Below are 16,861 nucleotides of genomic sequence, written 5' to 3' on the forward strand. Positions count from 1 at the left end.
ATTTGAAACCGCCCAACTGGGTGGGAAACCTCCCAATCTGGCAACACTGCCAGTATTCCGGAGGGGGTCTACTAGTAGCTATGCCGGATCCAAAGACAGTCCTCCTGTCAGAACACGTGTTGTGAAATGACATAAGATAAAGGTACGTAGAGCTATAGATTCTACATGATAATCATAAATGTAATCATAAAGTCGGCGTGATATCAGTCATGTATTTGCTTGTGAAAGCTTGCGGCTTTCATGTAACTGCCGCCTAGCAACGAGAGGCAAAGGGTAAAGAGGGTAGACTATCATAGATTCTATTCAGAAGAGATCAACACAATTCTAGACTCCCAGAAGAGGAAGAGCTAGCACTAGAGAGTTCACCGGCATTTACATGCGCCATTTCCATTGAGTAGAACCAGAGTAGAACAGCCAGTGAACCGCAGCGTGTTCTTCCACTGACGTCACAACATGGCCGCGAGCCACGGACCCAGTTTTCTTGCGCTGTGCAATTAAAAGTTGGATATTTGCGTAACAACAGCTTCTTTTCACTTAATTATAACAGAAATCTAACATGTTTGCCATGTTGTGTAGTTTATTTAAGAAATTGCATAGAGTCATGTTTGTGTCATCAGCCCTTTCAGCAAATTGGGAAAACCCTGGCACAGCTGACACCTCTGCCCGCATCTCCTCATCCTGATCCGGCTCCTGCTCCACCATCTGCTCCCGCTCCAGTGCCTTCCGCCACGCTGCCTCCTTCACCTCATGAACCCAGCCTTCCTGCACCACAGAGGTATGACGGCAAGCACGGTGAGTGCCGGGAGTTCCTTACCCAGTGCCAACTCACCTTTGAGCTCCAGCCTACCACCTACACTATGGATTGCCTTTGTGATAACCTTGTTAGCTGGTAAGGCACGAGCTTGGGCCACGGCCATCTGGCAGAGACAGGGACCCGAGTGCTCTGATTTCAAGCTGTTTACAGAAGAGATGCTTCGTGTCTTCGATCAGGCGGACATCAGTACAGACGCAGCCAGAAAGCTCATGTCCATCCGGCAAGGAGGAAGCGTCGCAGACTACGCCATCGCGTTCCGGATGCTCGCAGCAGTCAGCGGATGGAACGAGGCTGCCCTGGTTTCAGCCTTTCACCATGGTTTTTCTGACCCCATCAAAGACGGCCTGGCCTCTATTGGATGCCAAAGTGACCTTGAAACCCTGATCTCACATGCTATTCGTCTTGACAACAGGATTAGAGAGTGCCGCCAAGTCCAGAGCTTCCCCGGCCTCACTGCCTCGACCTGGAGCCCGTCTACCTCCTCCAGTGACTGTCCAGAGCCCATGCAAGTTGGCCGTACTCGTTTCTCCGCAGCTGAAAGGGAGCGCAGAAGGAGGGACAAGTGCTGCATCTACTGTGGCAAGCCTGGCCATTTCCGAGCACCATGTCCCGAGCTCTCGGGAAAAGGACCGCCCCGTCCAGCCGAGGGAGGGTTGTGACGGGGCCTACCCTCTCTCCTGAACTCCCTGGCCAAGGAGTCTACATCCCAGTCTCCATCTCCTGGGGTGAGTCCGTCCACTCTTGTCAGGTCTTGTTAGACTCCGGGGTGGCGGGAAACTTTATGGATGTCAACTTCGCCCAAAGTATCAATGTCCCGACTGCACCTCTTGAAGTCCCACTGTCTGTGTCTGCCCTCGATGGCCAAGCGTTAGGTGATGGAAGAGTCACCCAAGTTACTTCTCCAGTCTTTCTCCAGTCTCAAGGTCACAAGGAAGAGATATCCCTGCATCTTATTCATTCACCAGAGTTCCCCGTGATTCTAGGCCTTCCTTGGCTTAACCGCCACAACCCTCGCATAGACTGGGTAACAAGCCAGGTTGTGGAATGGGGCCCTGCGTGCCATGCCTCTTGTCTGCTCTCTAGCTCTCCTGTGTCTCCTGCCAAGCCCCCTGATCTCACTGAGCTATCTCAAGTTCCTACAGAGTACTGGGAGTTGAAGGAGGTATTTAGCAAAAGCAGAGCCGCCGTTCTTCCTTCGCACCGTGCCTACGACTGTGCCATCGACTTGCTCCCTGGGACTACCCCTCCTCGGGACAGACTGTTCTCCCTCTCTCAGCCAGAACGCAAGGCCCTGGAGGAATACCTCAAGGATGCCCTGGTCTCTGGGTTCATTCGACCCTCCACCTCACCTGCTGGTGCCGGCTTCTTCTTTGTTGGCAAGAAGGATGGGGGGCTCCGACCATGTATTGACTACAGGGGCCTGAACAAGATCACTGTGTACAACCGCTATCCCCTTCCGCTGATGTCCACAGCATTCGACCTGCTCCAAGGCGCCACCGTCTTCACCAAGTTGGACCTACGGAATGCATACCACCTCATCCGTATCCGACAGGGAGACGAGTGGAAGACTGCCTTTAACACCCCGTCAGAGCACTACGAGTACCAGGTGATGCCCTTCAGACTCACCAACGCACCAGCTGTTTTTCAGGCCCTAATCAACGGCGTCTTGAGGGACATGATTAACCAGTACGTTTTTGTCTACCTCGACGACATCTTGGTATTTTCCAAGACCTTACAGGAGCACCGCCACCATGTCCGCCAAGTCCCCCAGAGACTACTACGGAACAATCTGTTTGCCAAGGCCCAGAAATGCAAATTTCATGTCCCCGAGGTCTCCTTCCTGGGATTTATTGTATGGACGGGACAACTCCAAATGGACCCAGCCAGGACCCTGGCCGTCTGGGACTGGCCCACTCCCAAGTCCGTTAAGGAGGTTTAGCGGTTCTTAGGATTCGCTAACTTCTACCGCAAGTTTGTCAGGAACTTCAGTTCCGTAGCAGCACCCATGTCAGATCTCACCAAAAAGACTGGTGGATCTTATGTCTGGTCTCCTCAGGCAGAAAAGGCATTTAAAGACCTCAAACACCCCTTCTGCATGGCACCCATCCTGGTCCTCCCGGACAGTTCTCAACCATTCATCATCGAGGTGGACGCCTTGGACAGTGGTGTCGGCGCGGTTCTGTCCCAACGCTCGGAGGGTAAGCTGCACCCCTGCACATACTTCTCCCACCGCCTGAACCCTGCGGAGTCCCGGTATGATGTGGGGGATCGGGAACTGCTTGCGGTGAAACTGGCCCTTGAGGAGTGGAGGCACTGGCTGGAAGGAGCGCAACATCCATTCCTGGTTTGGACGGACCACAAGAACCTGGAGTACCTCCAGCAAGCTAAGAGGCTGAACCCACGACAGGCTAGGTGGGCCTTGTTTTTCAGCCGATTCAATTTCACCCTTTCATACCTCCCGGGCTCTAAGAACACCAAACCAGACACGCTCTCCAGGCTGTTCTCGCCCAACAACAGGGAGAGTGAAGTTGGGCCTATTATCCCTGTGTCCCGGATTGTGGCCCCTGTCCGCTGGGGTGTTGAGGAGGCCGTCCGACAAGCTCAGCGCCAGGACCCTGGTCCTGGGACGGGGCCACCGGGCCTCCTGTACGTCCCTCGTCAAGCCCAGACCAAGGTTCTCCAGTGGGGTCACTCTTCCCCTCTCACCAACCACCCGGGAGCTCGGAGGACCCTGGACTTCTTGAAAAGACGCTTCTGGTGGCCGAACATGGAGAAGGAAGTGAGGTCATTCGTCCTGTCCTGTGATATTTGCACCAGAACCAAGAATCCTTGACAGCGTCCCCAGGGTCTCCTGCATCCTCTGCCTATTCCCTGGTGTCCCTGGTCCCATGTGGCGGTCGACTTCATCACGGGCCTGCCAGACTCTCAAGGTAACACTGTCATTTTGGTTATAGTCGACAGATTCTCGAAGGCCTGCCGCTTCATACCACTGTGCAAACTCCCTTCTGCTCTGGAAACAGCTAAATTAATATTTAATCATATCTTCCGAGTCTTTGGTCTCCCACAGGACATTGTCTCAGACCGGGGGCCCCAGTTCTCCTCCCGAGTGTGGCACAGGTTTTGCAAGCTCATCGGAGCCACTGTCAGCCTCTCCTCTGGGTTCCACCCCCAGTCCAATGGCCAGAAGGAGAGGCTCAACCAGGACCTGGAAACCACCCTGCGAGGCCTGGCTATGGATAACCTGACATCGTGGAGCACCTGGCTGCCATGGGCAGAGTACACCCACAACACCCTGCAGTCATCGGCCACCAAGCTGTCGCCGTTCCAGTGCCAATTCGGGTTCCAGCCACCTCTGTTCCCGGACCAGGAGGAGGACGCTGGGGTGCCCTCGGTCAACCAATATGTGAGACGGTGTCGCAAGACCTGGAGCAAGGTCAGGAGGACCCTCATCCAGACCTCCAGAACCAACCAGACTCAGGCCAACCACCATAGAAGGCCTGCCCACGTTTTCTGTCCTGGGCAGCGGGTTTGGCTGTCCGCCAAGGACCTTCTGCTATGGGTGGAGAACCGCAAGCTTGCTCCTCGCTACATTGGCCCCTTCAAAGTTGTGCGCAGGGTGAACCCTGTCTCCTACTGGCTCCAGTTACCACGAACGCTAAGGATCAACCCCACATTCCATGTTTCCCTGTTGCGGCCCATATTGTCGTCCATGTATGCCCCTGCCCCTAGGAATCCCCCGCCCCCCCGCATCTTCCAGGGTCAGACTGTGTTCACTGTGCATCACCTGCTTGACTCCCGCTGGGTCCGCGGTGGGCTCCAATATTTAGTGGACTGGGAGGGCTATGGCCCTGAGGAGCGCTGCTGGGTCCCAGCTCGGGACATATTAGATAAGGAACTTTGTCGGGACTTCCATTCGGCCCATCCGGATCGCCCTGGGAACGTCAGGAGACGCTCCTGGGGGGGGGGTCCTGTTAGGACTGGGACTGTTTTGGCCTCTAGAGGCCGCTGTTATTTCCTTTTCATGTCATGTTTGTTTTGGCCTCTAGAGGCTGCCACTGTTCCTGTGTTTTGTGTTTGTATTGATTGCCTGTTTAGTCCTCATTATTTTCACCTGTGTTCAATTTATTTTGTGTACTGTATATACTGTATACTCCCTCAGTTCAGTCCCTAGTCACGGAGTCTTTATGCTATGCTGTCTAGTGCTAGTTCCTCTGTCCCATGTACCTTGCCTGTGCCCTTGTGTTTTTTTTTATATTTTTTGCTTTCTTTGGACTTTGTACTTTTGGATCTTCTGAGCGTTTTGCATTTTGCCTTTTCTTTTTTTTGGACTTTGAATTGTTGGATTTTTTTATTTTTTCCCTTTGTCTTCTCAGCGTTGGATTATACTTTTTGTTTTTTTGCCCTGGATTGTATATAGTGTATATAGTGTAAATAAACTGGATTTTTTTTGATACTCTACTTTCGCCTCATGCCTCTGCCCTTGAGTCATTCCCCTGGTGGCCTAGTGGGGGTTTGCTGGATCACTACACTAGCGACCCGGGTTTGATTCCCAGCAAAACCGTAACATGATGCACTACCATATTCCCTTAAGTATGGAGCTTCTCTCCTAAATGAGGGATTTTTAATCTGTATTTGTATATTAGAATGAATTCAGCTAAAAGCATATCTAACTTTATTCATAAACTTTGTTAACCTGTTAACTCAGGGAATGACATACTAAAACGTAATTTATTAAACAATTCTGTAAATTGTTCATTTCCTTTTTTACTTGCAATATTAGGTGACCTTAATTAACCATTAGCTTCCTCAATAATGATTGATGCTAAGACAAGTTAACAATGAAATTACGGTAGTGCTTGAAAGTTTGTGAGCCCTTTAGAATTTTCTATATATCTGCATAAATATGACCTAAAACATCATCAGATTTTCACACAAGTCCTAAAAGTAGATAAAGAGAACCCAGTTAAACAAATGAGACAAAAATATTATACTCGGTCATTTTATTTATTGAGGAAAATGATCCAATATTACATATTTGTGAATGGCAAAAATATCTGAACCTCTAGGATTAGCAGTTAATTTGAAGGTGAAATTAGTCAGGTGTTTTCAATCAATGGGATAACAATTAGGTGTGAGTGGGCACCCTGTTTTATTTAAAGAACAGGGATCCATCAAAGTCTGATCTTCACAACACGTTTGTGGAAGTGTATCATGGCACGAACAAAGGAGATTTCTGAGGACCTCAGAAAAAGCATTGTTGATGCTCATCAGGCTGGAACAGGTTACAAAACCATCTCTAAAGAATTTGGACTCCACCAATCCACAGTGAGACAGATTGTGTACAAATGGAGGAAATTCAAGACCATTGTTACCCTCCCCAGGAGTGGTTGACCAACAAAGATCACTCCAAGAGCAAGGCGTGTAATAGTCGGCAAGGTCACAAAGGACCCCAGGGTAACTTCTAAGCAACTGAAGGCCTCTCTCACATTGGCTAATGTTCATGAGTCCACCATCAGGAGAACATTGAACAACAATGGTGTGCATGGCAGGGTTGCAAGGAGAAAGCCACTGCTCTCCAAAAAGAACATTGCTGCTCATCTACAGTTTGCTAAAGATCACATGGACAAGCCAGAAGGCTATTGGAAAAGTGTTTTGTGGATGGATAAGCCCAAAATCTAATTTTTTGGCTTAAGTGAGAAGCGTTATGTTTGGAGAAAGGAAAACACTGCATTCCAGCATAAGAACCTTATCCCATCTGTGAAACATGGTGGTGGTAGTATCATGGTTTGGGCCTGTTTTACTGCATCTGGTTTAGAATGGCTTGCCATCATTGACGGAACAATGAATTCTGAATTATACCGGTGAATTCTAAAGGAAAATGTCAGGACATCTGTCCATGAACTAAATCTCAAAGTGAAGGTGAGTCATGCAGCAAGACAACAACCCTAGCACACAAGTCATTCTACCAAAGAATGGTTAAAGAAAAATAAAGTTAATGTTTTGGAATGGCCAAGTCAAAGTCCTGACCTTAATCCAATCGAAATGTTGTGGAAGGACCTGAAGCAAGCAGTTCATGTGAGGAAACCCACCAGCATCCCAGAGTTGAAGCTGTTCTGTACGGAGGAATAGGCTAAAATTCCTCCAAGCTGGTGTGCAGGACTGATCAACAGTTACCGGAAACGTTTAGTTGCAATTATTGCTGCCCAAAGGGGTCACACCAGATACTGAAAGCAAAGGTTCACATACTTTTGCCACTCACAGATATGTAATCCTGTGATGACCTGGCGACTTGTCCAGGGTGTACCCTGCCTTTTGCCCGTACTCAGCTGGGATAGGCTCCAGCTTGCATGCGACCCTGTAGAACAGGATAAAGCGGCTAGAGATAATGAGATGGGATGAGATATGTAATCTTGGATCATTTTCCTCAATAAATAAATGACCAAGTATCATATTTTTGTTTCATTTGTTTAACTGGGTTCTCTTTATCTACTTTTATTACTTGTGTGAAAATCTGATGATGTTTTAGGTCATATTTATGCAGAAATATAGAAAATTCTAAAGGGTTCACAAACTTTCAAGCACCACTGTAGGTAGATCGATCAATAGATAGATGAGACACCCCTACTCATAGTTTTTCCTGTATTTTGACTATTTTCTGCATTGTGGAACAATACTGAAGCCATCAAAACAACATATGGAACATATATGGAATTATGTGGTAAACAAAAAGTGTTAAAAAATGTCATAATTTAGATTTTATTTAAATTATTAGCTATTATTAGAATTACCCAAATTATTTACACCATTGTAAATAATTTAGCTAATTCTTGTTTCAGTCATGACTAAAAATAAGTCCACAATAATGATTATTTAATTCAAGGAAATAAGAAGTGTAAATAATTATAATACTATATCACTTACTATAGTAGTTTACATTAATAAATAAATAAGTTAAAACCAGGGCTTTGAAACAGAATTTTTTTCCTATTGGTTCGTTCCGAACAGAAACGGAATTTTAACGTTTCCGGTTTTGGGTTCCACCATTAAATAGACGTTCCCGAACTGGTTAGAACAAAAAAATTTCGTTCCCGGAACGGTTAATTACGTTCCCTGTCAGCGGTTTAACAAATGGCTATAAAGTTATGTCTCTGTCTCATCCAGCTTAAGCCAAATGTAGGCTAATTCTATTACAACCTTCATTAAATAAGACAAGAAATAATTCAAAACAATTATTATTTCAAATGTTGGCGATTTGGATTCTCAGTATGTCTTCCCATCTACACAAACAGAAAAAGTGCCAAAAATGAAAGATAATTCATTTAGTGTGTTACCAAAGGCTAGTCAGGCCCTATAGAGGGCTACTGCATGACGTCACCGCGCCGCGAGATTTTGTTAGGTGCCATATTGGAAGACCAAGTACACATCTATGCAAGTACATGCATACATAAAACAAACTACACCTGAAATGTAGCCAGGGCCGGTTCTGCCCTAATCTGGACCCGGGTGCAACATCACGCAACCCCCCCCCCCCCCCCCAAAAAAAAAAAAACCCACCAGTCTAAATCAGGACAACCATCACATAACTATAACTATAAACACATTATATCAACTATTTTAACTAAATGGGCTATAATAAATAAGCCTGCAGGCAGCCATGGCAGGCTGCCTCAGAAAAGTAACCATTCAATGACAACTGAAAGCCTGCAGCCACGGTGGGCTGCCTCAGAAAAGTAACCATTTGTCCTACCTTAAAACTCGTTTTGCATTTTCTGCCTCCTTTTTTGTATTTTCAACCCTCCGTTTATTTTCTTTCCTTTTCTGAAAACCCGATTTATGTCCAGACATTTTGTTCTGCTACCAACGAACTAACTCGTCAGGTCTCGTCTCTCGAGCCCGCGATGATTCCCGTGGGAAGGGCAACAATTGATACATTTTTACAAACAGCCAATAGGGAGGTTGCAACGTTCAGGCTCTTCTTTGCTCTGACACTCAGTAATTTACTTATTATCACATGGAGACGTGATAGCAGTCCACCTTCCCGCGCTCTCCATTCAGTCAGCGAACGTCACACAGGAAGTGAACCCCAGCGGGTCATAGAAACTTGCGCAGGAGAAGAATGGCTTTTTTATTTGTAGGCTACAGAAACTTTGACGAACGAAATAAAAACCGGTATTAACCAGTTACCATTTTTTTAATAAGCGTTTCTGTTCCGGAACGTAAAAAATAATAAAGTTTCTGGTTTCGTTTCTGTTCCATGTGAAATAGAAAAAGTTCCCGGTTTTCGTTTTCGTTCCTTGAACCGGTTCAAAGCCCTGGTTAAAACCCATTTATTTTGAATGTTATCCAAGTATTGAACACCTATTTATGTGAGGATAATTCCATAACTATGCTATTTTTTCTTTTCTTTCCAGGAGCTAGAGGGGAACTCAGATTTCTACATTTTCAACCGCTATTTACAAGTTTGTACAGTTTGATCATGTGTATAAGCCAGTTACAAAAGATCTACTGTTTTGCAAAGCAAGTAAAAATGTGTGTTTTGTTGTTTAACCTTTAGAGACACCCAGTGATCAGTGCTGAGAGCAATGTGACTGCATTAGTTCCCTCCCGGGAAGCATTTATAAATCTGAGTAACGCAGAGGAGCTGTTTTGGACTGACTTTTACCGCCTTCCTTACATCCTAGAGTACGGTTTCTGCTTGTTCTTATAGGTCCATTCTGAACAGATTGTGATTGTACCCTATTCACTACAAAGGCATTTGTTACAGAAAGTATTGCAAAAATAATGCTGGCAAATATGAGGTGATGTGATTTGCCAGAGATCATAGATGTTCAGTGAATAGGTAACATTAGCTAGCTAGTTATCAAATATGAGTGACTAGCAAAGGTAGAAAAAGTACAGAGAAACAGTACTCAAGTAAAAGTATGGGTACTGCATCAAAATTGTACTCAAATAAAAGTAAAAGTATGGAGGCAAAAGTCTACTGGCATGAAATCAAAAAGTATCTACAGTACTGTGCAAAAGTCTTCAGCACCCTATTGTTTCGTACAAATTTTATTACCTCCGCCAAGGAGGTTATGTTTTTGGTAGCGTTGGTTTGTTTGTTGGTTTCTCTGTTAACAATATTACGGAAAAAGTTATGAACGGATTGCTCTGAAATTTTTTCCAGAGGTGTGACTGGGCACAAGTAACAATCCATTAAATTTTGGCGGTGATCCGGATCACCTTCTGGATCCCGGATTTTTTTAAAGGATTCTTGGCGGAGGTCTGGGCTCTCCGAGTGCTTTTCTAGTTCTAGATATGTATTTTATGCATACTGCATAATTTAGTTGGTACAAAAACATTTTAGATTTCCAAAGCTTACTTTGCCAAAAATATTGTTACAGAAAATGTATGTATCAATAAAGAAAACACCATATTACATAAGAGATCACTTTTCAGACATAAAAACATAATGCTGGGTTTTACTGCAAAAATAAGAAACAAGTGTAATAGTCAAAGTCTTCAGAAGACCTGTGGCAGATTCTGCAAGATTCTCAGTAAAGCTTACAGCTCACTTCCTGATAAAACTACACAAATTGTACCTAGGACTACTATTTAAGAAAAAAAGCACAAAGCTTTATCGCACCAAATACTGACTTTATTTTAGTATTTTTATTTTATGTAGAGATATTTCATTTTATTATTTTTGAAGTCCTCTTTACAGCATTTCTTTGCATGTGCCCAAGACTTTTGTGTAGTACTGTACATTTAACCATGCTCAGGTATTCAGGAGCAAAAAATTTATATTTTAACTGAATAGCTGGCCACAAGTTCATCATGCCGCAGCCTGCATAAATAGCTAGCAGGCTAAGCAATCAGTTATAGGTTAAATATTCTAGTAATGCAGACAAACCTTAAATTAAAACTAAAAATTCTAAAACAAATCAAACAAACAAAACCTAGTTTACATAACTAGCTAGCCTTGGGAGGCAAAGATGATTTCTCATCCTGTATGAACTAGTAACTATGGAAAAAAGGGGGAAAAAACTCATGCCATTCGATATTTGTAATGAGTATTTTAAAAGGAAATGTAAGGAGTAGAAAATTCTCTTGGAAATTTACTTAAGTATTCAGTTTCAGTAATATTTGAGTAAAGCATAAATCTTCTGAAAATAATACTCAAGTACAGTAATAAAGAGCAGTTACTCAAACATTTTTATACTCATAGTAAATATTGACATTATGTTACCTGAGGACCAATACATTTCTCACCTGATTATTTTTGATGGAACTGGGAGACATTTTGTTTTTTATTGATATAGAAAACATGCCACATATTTGTGTTCTACTGGCTTTTTCTTTTGCATTCTTATATCCTTTTCTGTTAAAAAAAAATCAATTTTAGTGTTTAATCTGACTGCATCTTTATCTAGTTAGTATAAGAGATTTAAGTGCACACGGTTTTGTGCTTGAAATTTACTTTATAAACCTGACTTCCAGATTCTACCACAATCTTTGCTTTCTGTGAATTCTGGGTGTTAGAAAAGTATAATGCTTAGTGTTCAGCAAAGCAATCCTCAACTGATCCTTTCATTAATGGTCATTTAGAGGATTTAGACTTCAGCTTGTGAGGAAATGAAAATACATTGTGCAGTACTGTTCACTTTCCCATCAGTGTTTGTTTTGATGCGTGCATGTGCTTTTCAGAGCTCACTTTTTGGATGGCATTTACAGTTATGATGACTTGATGAAGCAGGTCAATAAAACAGTCCAAACTAAATCCAAGACAAAATGGGAGATCACAGTTAAAAACGGGGTAAGAAATTATACACTTCTCTGAGAACATGTACGTTTGTGTATGTGTACTTTTTTCACAGTGCAATGTGTGTAACTGTGTTTTCTGTTTCAGGAGCTTATGATCAATAATGCTACAATTCTTGTCCCAGATCTTCAGGCAACCAATGGGTTCATTCACGTCATCGATACAGTAATCACATTTTAATTTTAATGTATAAAATTTATAAAATAAAATTATTTATTTAAAAAAAATCCTTAATACCTTATCAAAGTACACTCTTTTTGGGCAAGTGTCTTACCAATTGTGTGGCCCTCACCAATTTCTATAAACAAACAAATTACCTCAGGTAACAACAAAAAACACAACAGATTTCAAGATGTAGTCATTGTCCCCTCAAAAAGTAAACCAACATTCAGAAACCATGTGGGACAAAATAAATACACCCTATAATTCAGCAAAATGTAGAACCATCTTTAGCAAGAATAACTTGGAGTAAATATTTTCTGTAGGAGTTTATTAATCTCATAATTTTGGAGAAATTTTGGACCACTCTTCTTTACAACATAGCTTCAGTTCACTAACGTTTGAGGGCATTTGTTTATGCACAGCTCTTTTAAGATCCTGCCACAGCATCTCAATGGGGATGAGGTCTGGACTTTGCAATTCTAATACCTTGATTATTTTTCTTCTTTAGCCATTCAGAAGCTGATTTGCTGGTGTGCTTGGGATCATTGTCCTGTTGCATGACCCAATTTCAGCCCAGCTTAAGCTGCTTGACAGATAGCCTCACATTTGTCTCAAGAATATTCTGGTATAAAGTTCATCATTGTCTCAGTGACTCCAAATTTCTCAGGTTCCATGGCTGCAAAACAAGCCTAAACCATCACCCCTCTACCACCATGCTTGACAGTTGGTATGAAGTGTTTGTGGTAATATGTTGTGGTTGGTATCACCAAACATGGTGCTATGTGTGATGGCCAAAAATTGGTCCACATTGGTAAAAAAAAAAATTATATTTATGTATATATGTATTTTATATATATATATATATATATATATATATATATATATATATATATATATATATATATATATATATGGCGGCACGGTGGTGTCCTGGTTAGCACTGTTGCTTCACAGCAAGGTCTGGGTTCGAGCCCTGTGGCCGATGAGGACCTTTCTGTGCGGAGTTTGCATGTTCTCCCCATGTCCGCATGGGTTTCCTCCAGGTGCTCCGGTTTCCCCCACAGTCCAAAGACATGCAGGTTAGGTTAACTGGTGACTCTAAATTGACCGTAGGTGTGAATGTGAATGGTTGTCTGTGTCTATGTGTCAGCCTTGTGATAACCTGGCGACTTGTCCAGGGTGTACCCTGCCTTTCGCCCGTAGTCAGCTGGGATAGGCTCCAGCTTGCCTGCAAGTTCAAGTTCAAGTCAGCTTTATTGTCAGTTTCTTCATATGCACAGGTCATACAAGGAAATTGAAATTGCGTTTCTCTCTATCCCATGCAAAGACATAGACAAACATAGGACTGACATTAACAAGACAAACATTAAAGTGCAAGACAGGACCAATAACAGTGTAACAAGCAATAAGTAATAATAAAGTAATGATTAAAAAAACAATTGAAACATTTAACATTTAAAACATTTAACATTTAGAAAAATAATCTAGGCTAAAGACAGGAAGATAAGAACAAGACTAGTATACAAGACACAGTACAGTACAGCACAGTCCAGGGCAGTCCAGTTGAGGTTATCATAGTAGCAGCATATGGTAAGTTGTTATATTGCAGGGCCCAAGGCAGTTCTTATGAGATAGTTCAGGTAAGGTGCAAAGTCACATGTGTAGTTCCATAGAGAAGTCTTTTCCGTGGAGGGCAGCAGCAACAAGAAACAATGTATGGTGTGTAAAAAAAGTGAGGTAGTGCAGGTAAAGGTGAAATGTCACATAGTGCAGTTCCATAGTCAGAGTCTTTCCTGAGTTCGAGTCTTTCCATGTGTGTGTGGGGGGGGGGGGCTTCCTGAGTCAGAGTCTTTCCGTGTGTGTGTGTATGGGGGGGGGGGTGTTCCTGAATCAGAGTCTTTCCCATGCAGGGGGGCAAGATCCTAACTTCTTGGCTGTCTGGTGGGTGGAGCTGTCAGTGATGGGAGAGAGGGGAGAGAGTTCAGCATCCTGACAGCCTGGTGGATGAAGCTGTTGGTGAGTCTGGTGGTTATGGACCATAGGCTCCTGTACCTCTTTCCAGAGGGCAGGAGGCTAAACAGGTTGTGTGCTGGGTGAGTCTCATCTCTCACGATTGTGAGAGCTTTGCGGGTGAGGCGGGTGGTGTATATGTCTTGCAGGGAGGGGAGGGGTGCATTGATGATCTTCCCAGCTGTGTTCACTATACGCTGCAGGACTTTCCTGTTGTGGTCAGTGCAGCTCCCGCCCCATACAGTGACGCAGCTGGAGAGGATGCTCTCAATGGTCCCTCTGTAGAACGTAGTCATGATGGGTGGTGGGGCACTGGCGTGCTTCAGTTTGCGCAGGAAGTAGAGGCACTGTTGGGCTTTCTTGGCCAGTGATGCAGTGTTGTTGGTCCAGGAGAGGTCCTCGCTGATGTGCACTCCAAGGAATTTTGTGCTTCTCACTCTCTCCACAGCAGCACCATCGATGGTCAGTGGCAGGTGTTGGCTGTGGCCTCTCTGGAAGTTGACAACAATCTCCTTTGTCTTGCTGACGTTCAGCAGGAGGTTGTTATCTCTGCACCACTTGGCCAGAAGGTCCAGCTCAGTCCTGTAGTGCGTCTCGTCGCCATTGGTGATGAGACCCACCAGAGTTGTGTCGTCTGCAAACTTCACCAGGTGGTTGGTACTGTAGGTTGTTTTGCAGTCGTGTGTCAGCAGTATGAAGAGCAGAGGACTGAGCACACAGCCTTGTGGAGCTCCTGTGCTTAGTGTGATGGTGCTCGAGGTGTTGTTGCCGACACGTACTGCTTGTGGTCTCTTGCTGAGGAAGTCTAGTAACCAGTTGCAGAGGGAGGTACTGAGGCCCAGCTTGTCCAGTTTGCAGATCAGCTGTTGGGGTATTATGGTATTGAATGCTGAGCTGAAGTCAATGAACAGCATTCTCACATATGAATCTTTTTTCTCCAGGTGAGTGAGGGCTGGGTGAAGAGCAGAGCAGATTGCATCCTCTGTGGAGCGTCAGGCCCTGTATGTGAACTGGAAGGGGTCCAGGGTGGGTGGGAGGGTGGATTTGATGTGTGCCATGACCAGTCGTTCGAAGCACTTCATAATGATGGGTGTCAGTGCTACAGGACGGTAGTCGTTGAAGCAGGATGGTGATGGCTTCTTTGGCACGGGTATGATGGTGGCGGCTTTGAAGCAGGAGGGGACGATGGCTTGTTCCAGTGAGGTGTTAAAGATGTCAGTGAAGACATGCTTTAGTTCCTCAGCGCAGTCCTTCAGCACCCGACCAGGGATGTTGTCTGGGCCTGTTGCTTTGTGTGGGTTGATGTTGGTGAGTGCTCTCTTCACGCTAGCGACAGACAGACACAGTGTCTGGTTGTGAGGTGGGGGTGGTGTTTTCTGTGGATGGGTGTTGTTTTGTTCCTTGAAACGTGCGAAGAAGCTGTTCAGGTCGTTCAGCAGAGGTGTGTTGCTTTCGCAGCTTTGTGGTGCGGGCTTGTAGTCAGTGATAGCTTGGATGCCCTTCCATAGGCTCTGTGCATCTTTGCTATCTCTGAAGTGGGAGGTTATTTTCTGTGTGTAGTCCTTTTTTGCTTTCCTAATGCCTCGTGACAGGCTGGCTCTTGCTATTTTCAGGCCCGCTTCATCCCCAGCTCTGAAGGCTTTATCTCTAGCCCTCAGCAGCCTGTGGACATCCCCTGTCAGCCATGGCTTCTGGTTGGCCCGAGTGATGATGGTTTTTGTGTACGTCACATCATCAATGCACTTGGTGATGTAGGAGGCCACGGTGTCTGTGTACTCCTCAATGTCTGTTTGGTTGTTGTAGGTGGCTGCTTGTCTGAAAACGTCCCAATCAGTTATTTCAAAGCAGTACTGGAGAGCAGCTTGGGCGCCGTCTGGCCATACTCTCACCTCTTTTGGAACCAGTTTGGCAAGTTTCGCCTTTTGTCTGTATGCGGGCAGTAGCAGGACAGTTTCATGGTCTGATAGTCCGATTTGGGGGACGTGTGTTGCTCTGTAGGCTTCTTTATGGGAAGTGTATACCATGTCCAGTGTGTTTTTTCCCCTTGTTGGAAAATCCACGTGCTGGTGGTATTTTGGAAGAACAGTTTTTAGATCAGCATGGTTGAAATCCCCGGTGAGAATGATGAAACCATCTGTGTGTGTTGTCTGTTGTTCACTGATGGCATGGTAGAGTTCGTTTAGTGCTGCATTTCTCTCGCTGTTGTTGTTGGTTGGTGGAATGTAAACTGCGACGAGCAGAATCACGGTAAACTCTCTCGGCAAGTAGAATGGACGGCATTTAATGATCATGAACTCAGCCAGTGATGAACAGTGTCTATAAACTACCTTAGCGTCTCTGCACCATTCATCTCGAATGTAAACACACACGCCCCCGCCACGACTTTTACCTCCTTCTGAGAGCTCTCTGTCCGCTCGGTAGCATGTTAGCTGCTCCAGTTGTATGGCTGAGTCAGGGATATTGTCGTTTAGCCATGTTTCAGTGAAAATGAACACACAACAGCTGCTTACTGTCCGGTTCGCTGATCTTAGAAGTCGAATGTGGTCCATTTTGTTGTCCAGTGATCTGACATTTGCTAGCAGGATAGATGGTATGACCGGCCGAGTAGGGTTAGCTGCTAGCCTGTTCCGGATGCCTCTGCGTTTCCCCCACTTCCTAGTTCGCGAGCACCGCCGTCGATGCCTCTTTCCTGGGGTCAACGTGCTAGGCGAGTCCGCAGGTCTGCGCAGGATTCCCAGCTCCTGTAGCATCCGTGTTTCAATGTCCAAAACATCGCATATCTTGCTGTTCCGAATTTGCGACAATTCCTGTCGGCTGTACTTGTGTTCCGACATACATTGATGAGAAAGACACTCCGAAAAACACATTTTACGAAGAAAACAAACAAAACACGGGAGAGAGAGGGGCCGCTGCGTCTGTGTAGAACAGGATAAAGTGGCTGGAGATAATGAGATGAGACATCCAGAATGCCACGCCGCTTATGCCCATATAATAATTCAAAGGAAGAAAACCCTGTGGAGGCTTGCAGGACCTCTCGTACTGCGAATAACAGGGACTCGAGCCACTTATCCCAA

At 44.9% G+C, this 16,861-nt stretch overlaps 1 protein-coding gene across 6 annotated transcripts in view; it reads left to right on the forward strand.

The window, feature by feature from the left end:
- The window catches only part of stab1 (stabilin 1), a 403,938-nt gene that overhangs the window by 127,495 nt on the left and 259,582 nt on the right, over nucleotides 1-16,861 (forward strand). For all 6 annotated transcript variants that reach the window (XR_009651684.1, XM_060910924.1, XM_060910926.1 and 3 more), the window contains 4 exons: nucleotides 9,226-9,273; nucleotides 9,369-9,496; nucleotides 11,501-11,609; nucleotides 11,703-11,780. Coding sequence is in view for 5 of the 6 variants with exons in the window: in XM_060910924.1 (XP_060766907.1) it covers nucleotides 9,226-9,273; nucleotides 9,369-9,496; nucleotides 11,501-11,609; nucleotides 11,703-11,780 (363 nt within the window). In the remaining variant the exon portion in view is untranslated. The remainder of the gene's footprint in view (nucleotides 1-9,225; nucleotides 9,274-9,368; nucleotides 9,497-11,500; nucleotides 11,610-11,702; nucleotides 11,781-16,861) is intronic.

The sequence above is a fragment of the Neoarius graeffei genome, chromosome 26, assembly GCF_027579695.1.
Source record: "Neoarius graeffei isolate fNeoGra1 chromosome 26, fNeoGra1.pri, whole genome shotgun sequence".
Lineage (NCBI taxonomy): Eukaryota > Metazoa > Chordata > Actinopteri > Siluriformes > Ariidae > Neoarius > Neoarius graeffei.